This window comes from Mauremys reevesii, linkage group 8 (assembly GCF_016161935.1).
Source record: "Mauremys reevesii isolate NIE-2019 linkage group 8, ASM1616193v1, whole genome shotgun sequence".
Lineage (NCBI taxonomy): Eukaryota > Metazoa > Chordata > Testudines > Geoemydidae > Mauremys > Mauremys reevesii.
Window position 1 is genome coordinate 75,650,363 of NC_052630.1, and position 14,242 is coordinate 75,664,604.

Here is a 14,242-nt window from a genome sequence, read left to right on the forward strand (position 1 = left end):
TTAAATCACTGCTGGAGCCCTGCCGCTGCTACCCCCGGGGCTGCAGCACCGGGGCTCGCTAGCGATTTAAAGGGCCTGGGCTCCCCGCAGTGGCTGGAGCCCGGAGCTCTTTAAATCACCGCTGGAGCCCTGCTGCTGCTACCCAGCTATAACACGGTAGGGATTTTTGGCTCCCCACGACCGCGCTATAGCGGGGTAGAGGTGTTATTAGTATTTGTAAAATGGCTTGAGAATCTTGACTGGAAGACTTTATACTGTAGAAGTGTACAGTATTATTGGTGTTATTCATATATTTATACTTAAATCCATAAACATTTTTAGAAAGAATAATATGTTACTGAAATATCTCTGAAATATTTAAAAGGATCCTTAAATTAAATCTTGTATCCTGACTTTTCATCCATCTTTCATTTATGTTCATTACTTGCCTAGGATATCAATCCTTCTGTCAGGGATGCTACTGACGCAAGTTTTAATAGACTCTTCACTGCAGACATCCAGTTGTTTAATTTCCAGGGTTTTACCCAAGGTTCTGCCTGCAGCTTCTGCAAGTTTGTCCTTCCTGGTCAGATTCCTCATGGTAGCATACACTGTAAAGAATCATAAACAAGTAACCAGAAATGTAACTGCAGAGAAAGCTTTTCCTTTGAGAATGACAGCAGACACAAGTTACAGTGCATACAACCTTTAAGTCCATATTTTAGTGCTTAGATATCTTGGTGATAGGGCCTTGATAACCTAAAACTGAGAGAATGTATTTTAATTTTTTTTATAGTGCTTCTAACTTTCCTAAATCAGATTTTGGGAAGGAGTGAATGGAGAAATAAACCATTTATACAGCCATGTTCATAGCTATGTGTTTTTATTTCTATATCAGTTAGGGAAGATATGGTAGAAAAACTGAGCCCAAAATTTTCAATAACGGGTGCCAAAGTTAGGCTCCTAAGTCCACATTTAGGCACCTAAATAATGAGTTAGAAGCCTATCTTTAGGCACCCATTTTTGAAAATCACAGCCAGTGTGTTTAGAAAAGCAGCCAGAATTTTACATGGAAGTGAAACAAATGATTCCTCAGATTGCAAAATTGTTGGATTTTGCAAGATATTTATTAACGTATAGGTCAGCTTTAAAATTACTGTGGCCTAATTACTCTAACTTCCATAAATCCATACAATCATTCCCTGGTGAGTAAGACACTTGCTGAGAGTAAACCTGATCTGAATTGTTCAATTCATTTAGTCAGCTACACACAATTGCAGCAAATATTTCCATTTTGTAAGGCAGACAGTGGAACCAATTTTCCCTCTCCTCCCTCATGGGAGTAAATGCAAGGAAGAAATACTGAATCCTGCCTCTCAGAAACAAATTGCTAATTTAATTAAGGGCTCCCAGACACAATGTTTTTTCTCCTAAAATTAGCAATTGCATTTATACCAACAAGACTTTGCTAAGTGCCAAGTAAAGCTAGCTGCAGCTGTGAGAAGGACTAACCTGTAAAAAGGTACATTTATTTAGCATGCTGAAAATGCATCATTTTTTTTTAATTTAAAAAGTTTCCCTTTTTATACCACTGCCACATTTATCATCTGTTAATTTCAGATAAACATTTCATTTCAGTACAGTCACAGAATCACCATCTGTTCGTAGAAATTAGTACGTTTGATTGCATTATATCTGTCAGGAAAGGGAGAATTAACAAGAGTGGAGAAGGGAAGCTGAACAGAATTCAGGTACAGACTGGTCAAAATCTATCCATCAGATGGTGAGACACCCAGCACTTAGTACAGTTCACTCTGTCACACCACAAAATGGAAGTGACTAACAACATGGAAGACGCAGTACTGTGTTATTTAATTTCAGAAATATTACCTTTAAATCTTTTCTGTTCATCTCTGGCCATTCTTACAGCCAAGGCCAGTCCGATTCCTGAGGAGCAACCTGTGATGAGTACAGTTTTCTGAGCCATTATTTTCAGCTGGATGGCAGCAGATATAGTGGGAAGTCTTGCTACTCTGATGAACAATCACCTAAATATCATGGCTACAGCTGAGTATTACTGGCCCTTTATGCTTTATCTACAGCTTCACTGATCCAATAAAATGCACACCTGGACATTGTATGATTAGGGGGATAATCTCCAACTAGACACTAATAAATAGGAGCAGATGCTTCTGCATGGATACATAATCTGGATCAGAGGCTACTCTATGTACAGGAGAACTAGGCAGCTGCCAAGGGCAGTAGATTTGGCGTGGCCACCCCGCTGTCAGGATGCAGGGACAACTGGGCCAAATTTGAGTGGCATGGGACAACACACTGACATTTTGCTTAGGGTGAAATATTGTCTTGAACAGCCTCTGATATGGATCATCAATGTACAGTATATCAACAAAATTATTACATCCATTTTAAAATCTTGCAAATAATTTGTGCCAAAAAGTTTTAAATAGTTGAATAATTAGGCTATGCATATCAAGGGAGGGAGGAGGAGTCACCATCTCCCTCCTGTCATACTCTGCTGCTTCTATCACAGCCGCCAGTCATGCACAAGAGAGTGATGATTAGTGATCCATGCAGTCACAGATAAACTCTACCCTCCACATTAGGGTACAAAGGGTGCACGTGGCGCATAGCTCCCTGCTGTTCAGGCCTTCTGTGCCAGGGTACTGGCTTCCTCCCCGTTCGTTTGTGTAACAGGACAACACTTATCCAAATTATAGTCAGATCTCTCCACAGCCACGGTGGTGGGGTCAGATTTTGTCCCTCAAAGAGATACACAAGGGTTTAACCACAAAATGCCAATTGACTACATATTATTGAATATTTGCAACTAAGTCCTAATACAGGGGTTCTCAAACTGGAGGTTGGGACCCCTCAGGGGGTCACAAGGTTATTACATGGGGGGGATCACGAGCTGTCAGCCTCTACCCCAAGCCCCGCTTTGCATCCAGCATTTATAATGGTGTTAAATATATAAAAAAGGCTTGCTATGTGAAAGGGGTCACCAGTACAAAAGTTTGAGAACAACTGTCCTAATAGAACATCTGGAAGAAGTGAATTGGAAAAAGGAGCGTGGCTTTGAAGAGAGACAGAAAGATGACTGAACGCTCTTCAGAGTTTCCCCAACGTTCCACTTGCCTCTGCTCCCATCCAAAACATTTTATTGTTTTTCCCTATTTTTGCAGCTTTCCCTTGTTATTTGCAGTTTGCCTCCTTTCCCTGTTAGTTTCCAATGCTTTTACCTTTCCTTTTTAGTAAATTTTTATATTACTATTAATTTATAACAAAACATGATTCTCATATGGAGAAAAGCTTAATTTAGTCACATATAGTCATAAATTTTAGGCTTTCACTAAAATATAAAGATTACTCACCTATAGCCAAAGTTGTTTGAAATGGACTCTGTCTATTCACGCTCAGGGGATGTGCCGACTGCGTGCAATTTAAGCTAATGGAACTTAAGCAATGATTGTTGGAACACTCCTCTGCCCCCTTTCTTACTCCCGTCAATGTTTGCAAACATCCTGAGTGCAAAGTTATGAAAAGGAGCATAGAACTCCAACCACCTCAGTTCTTTCCACCACTCCGTCAGGTTCCGTTTAGAAATTAGGACTCCAAGAAAGAGGGTAAGGAGGGGAGGGAATGTGAAATACGCACAGCAAATCTTAAAGAGTTCCAGTTACAGGTAAGTAACCTTAATTTCTTCCTCTAGTGAGTGACTTCTGCATATTCCCACTCATGGGATAGTTTAGCAAACAGTAATCTCATAAGGAAGGATATGAAATCCTAATTAAACAGAGACTGCAGAACTGCCCTGCCAAATCTAGCATTTGATTTGGATACCAAGTCTAGAGAATAATGTCTAGTGAAAGTCTGACTAGAACCCAAGGTTGCTGCCTTACGTATAGCCATGTTTTACAAACTAATCAGGGATTGAGGAATTTAAAATGGAAAAGTTAATAAAATTAAACATCTCAAAATTACAGTAAATGTGATGCATAAGTTGCAATATGGTGCACTCCATCACTTTCTTGTCCTTCAAATCACGGCAAAGCAATTTCCAATACACTGAAGGCAGTGGAATGTGAAGCGATGTTGACTTGTTCTTCATCAACATCACTTTCATTATATGATTTTTTTTAAATCCCTCCTTTGAAAAATAGTTTGTGTCAGTGGTCTTTTGTAAGACTGGCGTTTGTAAAATTGAATCTGTAAGGTATTTCAATGAGTGGGGCATGTTTTTTAAAAAATCCATAGATGCTGCTTTGGCTGTAGTGGAATGGGCTCTAATCCGTTGAGGGAGAAAGACTGGTGCTAAATTATAAACTTCATCTTAAGGGAGGAGGAAAGGAGGTTACAAGACTAGAGCTGTAGTAGAACAGTTCTAACAGTCATGCAGATGCAAGAGCCCTTTGCATTTTGCTTACTGAACAAGCTGAAAGAACTCAAGTATCAGAGGGGTAGCTGTGTTAGTCTGGAGCTGTACAAGCAGCAAAGAATCTTATGGCACCTTATAGACTAACAGATGTTCGGATCCGACGAAGTGGGTATTCACCCATGAAAGCTCATGCTCCAAAACGTCTGTTAGTCTATGAGGTGCCACAAGACTCTTGGCTGCTTTGAAAGAACTCAGATACCTTTGACTAAGAAAAGAAGATCACACACACAGGTTTGGCTGAAAAGTTTGGATTAGATCTGAATTCCTCTAAAATTTGGAGACAGTTAGATCTGGGAATTTGGTATGGGTCACCCTTAATGTTAGAATATGTCAATATACATGGTTAACAAATAGATAAATTACAATTCAGTAAGAAATGTTTGAGTGAGTCTCTTGCAACTTTAGAGCTACATAAAATGATACTAACAGTTATTCTTTTAAAAAGCATTCAGAATGACAATATACACAGAACAAGAATATTTTACAAGAATCAATAATCCCATATTATCTAATACAGTTTGGAAAAATGCACTCAATGTTCCAGTATTGTTAATAACCATTTTATATAGGCATATAAAGAAATGGCTTGTTCAGATCCCTACTGAGTGAAATTATGGTTTGGCACAAAGGTTTTCCCTACTTTCCAAACCAATAAAAATACATTTGCTAATGTAACAAGCAGAATAATTAGATTTTCAAACAAGGCACAATAATATCTAAAATTAATGAGATAAATGAAATTATAATTTAACCTTGGCTATCAGGTTTGATCCTGACTTCACTAGGCAAGCCAAATGGCCAGATAAAAAATTTCAGCTCACACTTATTTAGCTGATTCAGCTATTAGACAAAAATGCTTCTGCTGTTTATGCACATTTATATTTAGCACATGTAAGAGGGGCAAGCTAGGCTTTATACAACCTACGATGATGAAATTCCAATGATGTGGTAATGCAACTCTAATTAAGGGCAGGTTAAGCTTTCCCTTTGAAATCCTGGTTTGAGAGTTCAAATGTTTAAAGTTCTATAGTTTAAGAGAGACCTGTCTGAAACTTAGTACACATATTATTAGCCTAGAGGCCTACTGGTTTGTTTAGAGAAAAAATGGTTTAAATCTTTTGAACTGTTTTTCAGTTATTACACTGACCAAGACAGTTCTAATAGATTTTAATTGTTGTTATTCTGTAGGGAAACAAATGACTTGATTAAAAAAAAAAAATGTAAAATGTAGTTATTTCCAAAAGTAAACTAAGTCCTTTTGTTACAGTGCATAAATCTTTCCAAACAGCCAAAACTGGAGCTGTAGAAACATGTACCTTGTGTATTTAGGTCTTGTTTATGTGGGCAAAATCTGTACCTGTATTTCAGGAGCTGCCAGCAATGGTGTAGTTGCACTGGTGGAGCAGGTTTTCCTGACACTGGTAAAAATGCCTAAGCTCTGTGTCTATGTAGCAATTTCACCTGCACAATTGCTGAAATACAAGTGCTGGTTTTACTGGCTGAGATGCACCCTTAATGATTTCTAAATATGCACATTTGGGCCTTAAATCCTTAACAGCATAATATTTTTTTCTGCTCTTCTGAAATACTTTCATTGCTAATAGCTTTGCTGATGCGTTTTTCACGCAAGTACATTTTTAGCATGATTCATTGAGTGATTTAATACATTAAAGCTTTGGAATCTCAACTGTGTAGATTAAGGATTGCATAGGAGATTCAGACTTCATGCCCTTAAGTCCACCTAGTTCCCGGATTTGTTGTATATGATCCCTACACCTTTATTTTTTTAAACTTTAGAGACTGGGGGCATAGTGAAGACATTTTTAAGGGCTAAGTTGAGTGAGATTTTGGAAAGCCAAAAACCAAAAGACATAAATTAATGTATTAATTCACAATTTAAAATAAGACAACTTAAACACACAATTCTGCTTCCACTGAAACACATGGGAGCTTGTCCATGGACTTCAAAAAGAGCTGGAAAAGACCTTGAGTTTCCTTCCCCTAAAGATGAATGAGCTTACTCGTGGGAGTGAGACAAGCAAGATTCTGTTTAAAGTCTTCACTCAATATTATGCTCAACCTTTATTCTAAATGGCCTTATATTTGACAGTTTGAAGAAAAGCCTCTTTTGTCAGCAAAAGTACATTTGCACTACACTAAAGATAAAACCTTCTCAACAAAAATTGAGACTGAAGCAATGACTCAGGAACACTTTTACGTAGAATTTAGATATAAAGAGTAAGGACTCTGATTTTAAAAATCCTAGTCACAAAGGACACCCAAATTTATCCCTATAATTTAAGGAAACTTTTTAAAAAAAAAACAACCCTTTATTTCCAAAACAAAAGTTGCCATACAAATTATTTCAAAGCAATAATATTAAAACTAAAATTGGAAAAACAAGAGGGTTGGGGTTTACAATCAATATAAATATATTTAACTATGTACATCACTACTACATTAAAATTTCCTCTTTGAATGCTATGCTGTGTTGCAACAATTCCACTTATGGTTTATTGCTTGTCACACAGTGATAGTCTTTCTTCACAATCTTTGTCCCTGAAATAGATATGTATGCTAGTTAAAGTAGTATTTGTAGTCAGAATCTTACTTTCAACTTCCTTGTTTAATTTTCCAGATCAAAATCCATTTGTATTGAGGGTGATCTTGCAGTAATATCTCTTTATAGTTTTTCTCTTAAATAAGCTCTCTTATGGAACTGATCAAACATTAAAATAAACAAGTTACAGCATGTTTGATGTCCACAGTCTCTTTCTCACATCCTGCAGCCTGGCCTAGAAACATTAATAGGTGTTGCTTTATAATAGTTTCTACCACAATAAGAGAGACAACAACTCTGGAAATTCATAAATGTCAGCATTTAGATACATAATATAGTACAAAAGATCCATAGACTAAAATATCTCAATATTTAATAAATATATTTATATATAGTCTACAGGTATCCAACAGTTGCTCAGACTCTACACTGACTTATACAGTACTTTGATAAGAATACAAAAATGGCAATCTTGTAAATAACAAATTAAGCAGAATGATTTGTGAAGAAATACTCATATTTATAATCCTATTAAACCAATAAAGATTATACATTTTAAAGGAATAATGTCATTAGCAACATTACCATAACTCTATCAAAATCGTAAGAATTTTTCTCCAGTTGTGCCATTTGTATTCTGCACTTCACTCAGCTTCAATAGTGAAAGTGAACTAGTCCGTTTCATTTGGTTTATAAATCTGTTTCACTTTCCATAAGGAAGTGTTGGCTGCTAGGAGTCACTACTAGGAATAGTTATGTTGTGCAAGACTTTAGAGGCACCTAAGTAAAGGCAAACAAAAACTTCACCTCAAAAGAGTGTTGTATTCAAGTCCCCAGTATTGTAGGGGGAATGTTGTTTTTTTTTAAATCTATTTATTGAAATGCTAAAACTATATGAATCATGAAATATTTCTATTGACACAGGGGAAATATCTGCTGTCATTTACACCAATATAAACTGGGAGTAGTTCCATTAAAGTTAGTGGAATTATTCTGGTGCAACTGAGAGCAGAACTTGGCCTATTATGTTGTCTGAAAGGTTTAAACAAAAAAAGTTAAATTTTGAGCTTTAGTTACTTGACAGTGTATCTTTAATTAAAAAAATCCCTGGGTGATATATGAAATGGTCTCACTAAAATGTGATCCACATCCTGGATACATTTGGGAACTCGCTGCCATAAATAAAAAAACAAATGTTAATGAACCATCCCTATATAAACAAACAGTCACAATTAAATTAAGAATTACTGTACCACAAACCAGATTCTTGATTCTCCTTTGAGTTTGTACCACATGATATTTATACAGAAGCATTTTCAGACTGCCTCATTTCTTTGTTGATATATTTTAGCATTCCACTAAGTGTCTGGAAGTCATTACTGTCTGATGTCACATCTTCATCTACAATGTATGTAAGGGGATCGAATGAAGATTCATTCAAACTGTTTGGTGGAGTATGAAGAAAATCCTTTTGACTCTCTGGAAACATTGAGGGCTTTAATGTAAGCATTTGTTTGAAGTCTTTTAACATCGTTTTTGATAGATCTAGAGAATCATCATCTTTAACACCTAGGTCACTAGCACTTATAGAACGACGCAGTTTTCTATGTTTGAAGTATGACGTATGAGAATTTCTGGAAGAATCCTGTTCTTGAACATCAAAGAGCATATGATCTGATAATACAAGCGGGATTGGTAGCTTCTTGATGCCTTCTGTTCTTTCATGCCCAGAAATTCTTGTTTGTAATCTTGTTACTTCAGATTCCTACAATGCAATAAAATATATTTTGCATTTTAAAAAAATGCTAATGTCCATGTAAATGTGCGGGACTCACCTCTGCGGCGCCTCCTGCTGGTCATCTCAGGGAATTTCCAGCCTGGGCACCATCTGCAGGCCGGTGTCCTGCTTGTTTCCGGCCCCGTGTCCCTCCCAGACCCCAGTGCCCTTTTATCTGGGGTGCTGCCCCCTGGCAATAGCCCCCACACTCTGTCTCTGGGTCTCCCCTCTCTGGGGAACCCCCAACCCTCTAATCCACACCTTGCCTCAATCTGGGCTACTGCCAGTCATCACTAAGCCCCCGCTCCCTGGGGCGGACTGCAGTGTAAAAGCCACTCATCATAGGCAAGGGGGTTTGGACCTGCTGCCTTTGCCTGCCTTCCAGTACCTCTATGGCCTTGGACCAGGCCCTGAAGCCTGGGGAATTGCTAGCCTGGAGCTCCCCTGGCCTTTCCCTTGCCCTGCTTCACACCCAGTACCCTTTCTGCAGGCAGCCAGGCCCTGCTCCCTCCAAAACTAGAGAGAAAGCCTCCGGCTCACAGCCTTTTTATACAGGCCAGCTGTGGCCGCTTCCTCAATCAGCCCAGCTTAGCAGCTCTCAGCCACAACCTTCTCCCAGGGCTGACTTACCCCTTTTCAGCTGGAGTGGGGGAGCCATCCCACTATAGTCCATCAGAACTATCCTCTGTATTCTGTGCCACATGTAAATATATTTCCCACTATCTCCTTAATCACTGTGGAAACATCATAATCCTGCCTGTCACTCAATCCCATAACCTGGGTATCATCTTCCACTTGGAGCTCTCTCTCTGTCTTCATGTCCGGGCTATGTCTAAATCTTGCTTATTCTTTCTGCATAGCATCTACATGGCTAAAACAGTCATCCAGGTTCTCAACTCATGTCTCAATTACTGCAATATCTTTTTCTCTGGCCTTGACAACTGCAGTCTTGCCCTGCTCATATCCTTTCAGAATGCTGCTGCAAAGATAGTTTTCTCACTCCATCATTAACACCTCCTCTTTGCATCCCCTTCTCTATTACATCAAACACTTTCAAGGCCCTTCGGGGCCTATCCCCATCCTACCTATCATCTCTCACTCACTATAGAGATGTCAAATCTTGCCTCTGACTGGCAAATGATGCCAGCCTCCATTATCCACTGGTCACAATTTCAAACAAGCTTCTTCATGCTTTCTCCCATGCTGCCCCTCATGCTTGTAAGGAGCTCCCCTGCAAACACTGACGAAGCTACCTCATTAGCCTTCTTCTAATCCCTCCTTAAAACTCCCCATAGCCATGATGCCGACAAAAAAACTGAATGGTTAGGCCACTAATGTGCTGAGACCACTGCCATTCATGTTGACCAATACTGTCTCATTTCCTTGTACTCCTCCAGCCAACAATCTGTTTGTAGATAGATTGTAAGGTCTTTTTATTCTGTGTTTGTACAGTGCATAGCACAACTGGTCCTGGTTATGACTTGCACTCTTAGGCACTACCATTATACAAACAATAAAATTATGTTTCTCCTGCAAAGTCTCTTAGTACCAACATCAGGGTCAATTTTTATTTGGTGCCAAACAGAAATCAGCTATATGTTCAAAAGCATACAAAAGGGCAGAGTTACGATATTTCCAACATATACATGCCTGGAATATCATGTGGAAGGCAATCTCACTGTAAGCATCTCTCATTAGAAAAGTGTGCTACCATTTTTCTGGCTTCAAAAATTCACTCTTTGAAAAAAGTCAATTTCCAAAATGAAGGACATTAGAAAAAAAATGGAGAATGATTGCCATCTTAAATCTACAGAAGAAGACATTCACACCAAGATGGCCCATTTGGGACATGCTATAAAACAGTGGAAAAAAACTGATACCTGGATTGGGGCGAGGGGAATTAACTGCCACCCACACTCAGCACTTCCATGAAGGAAGCCTTCAGCTAGAGTTGGAGTGTACAAGAGGAGACAGAAGTAATGTTTGCCATAAAAACAGAAATTTTATTAGATCATCAATAAAATTTCTCAAAGAAAAAGATGACTACTGGGACTGAGGAACTCCATAATCTATCTAGCACAATGTGAATACTTGTGGAGAGAAAAGTCTGAAAAACTCACTCTGCATTTTTAAAGAGATATTATGGGCAGCGCAAATCAGTATAAAAGATGAGTCTCTTGCCATCAGTCACTGCAAAAATTATAATAAAGAAAATCAAAATCATAAGTTTGAGGCAGTTGGGAAAGTTAAGATGCGTATAGAAGTAGAATTTGAGAGGCAGTACCTCAAATGTCAACAGACTTGAACAGGGAAGTGAAACATGGCCCTACTCCTTTCAAAGTTGTAACTAGTGGAGCGGGCAGTGTTCTAGCAATAGGCATTAACAGTAAAGTAACATCTTCTCTCTCAGGGTTTTACACTGCCATCCACCACTAGAGTATCTGAGTGCCTTCTACATAAACTAGATTTAGCAACAGTTATGTCCTTAGTAGGCTTCATGGAGTCTCTGGCTTTCCTCCCTTACTGGGGAATGGGAACAATACTTGGGGTAGGTTTTCTATTTCTTTCCTGCAAAGAGGAAAAGCAGATGATTGATGTTGTAAATGTCATTCTGCTTATGGTGGAAAAGCTATATCAAAAGTAACTGTGGCATTATCTTTGAGAAATCATGGAGATGGGTGAGGTTCCAGAGGACTGGCGAAGGACAAACTTAACACCTATCTTTAAAAAGGGGAACAAAAAGGACCTGTGGAATTATAGATCAGTCAGCTTAACTTTGATACATGGGAAGATACCAGAATAAATTATTAACCAATCAGTTTGTGAGTATCTAGAGGATAATGAGGTTATAAGGAATAGCCAAGCATGGATTTGTCAAGACCAAATCATGCCAAACCACCCTAATTCCTCCTTTGACTGGGCTACTAGCCTAGTGGATAGGAGGCAAGCAGATAATATACTATATTTTTATTTTAGTAATGCTTTTGACACAATCCATAAGACATTTTCATCTACAAACTAGGGAAACATGTTAGACAAAATTACTAGGTACGTGCACAACTGGTTGAAAGACTATACTCTAAGGCCTGGTCTACACTACGCGTTTAAACCGAATTTAGCAGCGTTAAACCGATTTAACCCTGCACCCGTCCACACAATGAGGCCCTTTATATCGATATAAAGGGCTCTTTAAACCGATTTCTGTACTCCTCCCCGACGAGAGGAGTAGCGCTGAAATCGGTATTGCCATGTCGGATTAGGGTTAGTGTGGCCGCAAATCAACGATATTGGCCTCCGGGCGGTATCCCACAGTGCACCATTGTGACTGCTCTGGAAAGCAATCTGAACTCGGATGCACTGGCCAGGTAGATAGGAAAAGCCCCGCGAACTTTTGAATTTCATTTCCTGTTTGCCCAGCGTGGAGCTCTGATCAGCACGGGTGGCGATGCAGTCCCAAATCCAAAAAGAGCTCCAGGAGGGACCGTACGGGAGATACTGGATCTGATCGCTGTATGGGGAGACAAATCTGTTCCATCAGAGCTCCGTTAAAGAAGACAAAATGACAAAGCATTTGAAAAAATCTCCAGGCTATGATAGACAGAGGCCACAGCAGGGACTCAGCACAGTGCTGCATGAGAAGCGTAACAGAAAGCCAAAGAATGAAACGGACGCTCATGGAGGGAGGGAGGGGGTACTGAGGACTCCAGCTATCCCACAGTCCCCGCAGTCTCCGAAAAGCATTTGCATTCTTAGCTGAGCTCCAAATGCCTGAAGGGTCAAAAACATTTTCCCGGGTGTTTCAGGGTGTATGTCGTCAATTTACACCCTTCCCCCCACCCTGAAAGAAAAGGGAAAAAAATAGTTTCTCGCCTTTTTTCAATGTCACCCTATGTCTACTGCATGCTGCTGGTAGACGGGGTGCTGCAGCACTGAACACCAGCATCCCCTTCCTGGTGGGGGACGGTACAATATGGCTGCTATCCATCATCATCAGCAGCCCGTGAGTGCTCCTGGCTGGCCTCGGTGAGGTCAGCCGGGGGCGCCTGGGTAAAAATAGGAATGACTCCTGGTCATTCCCGGCAGATGGTACAAAAGGATTGGTAACCGTCCTCATCATAGCAACTGGGGGCTGAGCTCCATCAGCCTCCCCCCGCTTTCATGTCTAAAGAAAAGATTCTGTACTGCCTGGACTATCATAGCAGCAGGAAGCTGCGCTTCTCTCCCCCGCTACCCTTTAATGTCCTGCCTGGACTATCATAGCAGCTGGAGGCTGCCTCCCCCTCATTTTCTCTCACTAAAAAGTCAGTGTTTCTTATTCCTGCATTCTTTATTACTTCATCACACAAATGGGGGGCACTGCCACGGTAGCCCAGGAGGGTTGGGGGAGGAGGGAAGCAACGGGTGGGGTTGTTTCAGGGGCACCCCCTAGAATGGCATGCAGCTCATCATTTCTGCAGGATCTCTGGGGCTCTGACACGGAGCAGCTGTGCTCTCTGGTTCTCTAGTGCACTTGCCCCATATTCTAGGCAGGACTGACTATTTTTAGACAAAACAGAAAGAAGGGAATGACCCAGGGAGTCATTCCCATTTTTGTCCATGTGCCCCCGGCCGACCTCAGCGAGGCCAGCCAGGAGCACCCATGACAGCAGCAGACGGTACAAAAGGATTGATAACCGTCATCGCCAATTTCCAAATGCAAACGGTGCAAAATGACTGATAACTATCATCTCATCGCCAATTTACAATGGCAGACGGTGCAATAGGGATGGTAATCGTCTCTGCTACCTTGCAAAGGCAAATGAATGCTGCTGTGTAGCACTGCAGTACCGCCTCTGTCAGCAGCATCCAGTACACATACGGTGACAGTGACAAAAGGCAAAACAGGCTCCAGGGTTGCCATGCTATGGCGTCTGCCAGGGCAATCCAGGTGAAAAATGGCGCGAAATGATTGTCTGCCGTTGCTTTCACGGAGGAAGGACTGAGTGACGACATTTACCCAGAATCACCCGCAACACTGTTTTTGCCCCATCATGCATTGGGATCTCAACCCAGAATTCCAATGGGCGGGGGAGACTGCGGGGACTATGGGATAGCTACCCACAGTGCAACGCTCCGGAAATCGACGCTAGCCTCGGTACATGGACGCACACCGCCGAATTAATGTGCTTAGTGTGGCTGCGTGCACTCGACTTTATACAATCTGTTTTAAAAAAAAACAGTTTCTGTAAAATCGGAATAATCCCGTAGTGTAGACATACCCAAAGAGTAGTTATCAATGATTTGCTGACAAGCTGGGTGGGGGGGGCAGAGGGGTCCTATTTAATAGGATCCTGCAGGAGTCAGTCCTGGGTCCAGTACTATTCAATATTTTCATTAATGATTTGGACAACTGAGTGGAGAGCAGGCTTATAAAATCTGTGGATGACACGAAATTGGGAGGGGTTGTTAAGACTTTTGATGACAGGAT

At 40.5% G+C, this 14,242-nt stretch overlaps 1 protein-coding gene across 7 annotated transcripts in view; it reads right to left on the reverse strand.

The window, feature by feature from the left end:
* Window positions 1-497: 497 nt before the first annotated feature.
* Window positions 498-14,242, reverse strand: part of CCDC18 (coiled-coil domain containing 18) — an 80,069-nt gene continuing 66,324 nt past the window's right edge. For 6 of the 7 annotated variants that reach the window (XM_039483133.1, XM_039483134.1, XM_039483135.1 and 3 more), the window contains one exon: window positions 7,852-8,763. In XM_039483133.1, the coding sequence (XP_039339067.1) occupies window positions 8,299-8,763 (465 nt within the window). In that variant the 3' untranslated portion in view covers window positions 7,852-8,298. Of the gene's footprint in view, window positions 591-7,851; window positions 8,764-14,242 lie in introns of those variants that run through there. The other variant, XM_039483137.1, reaches the window with a different exon arrangement.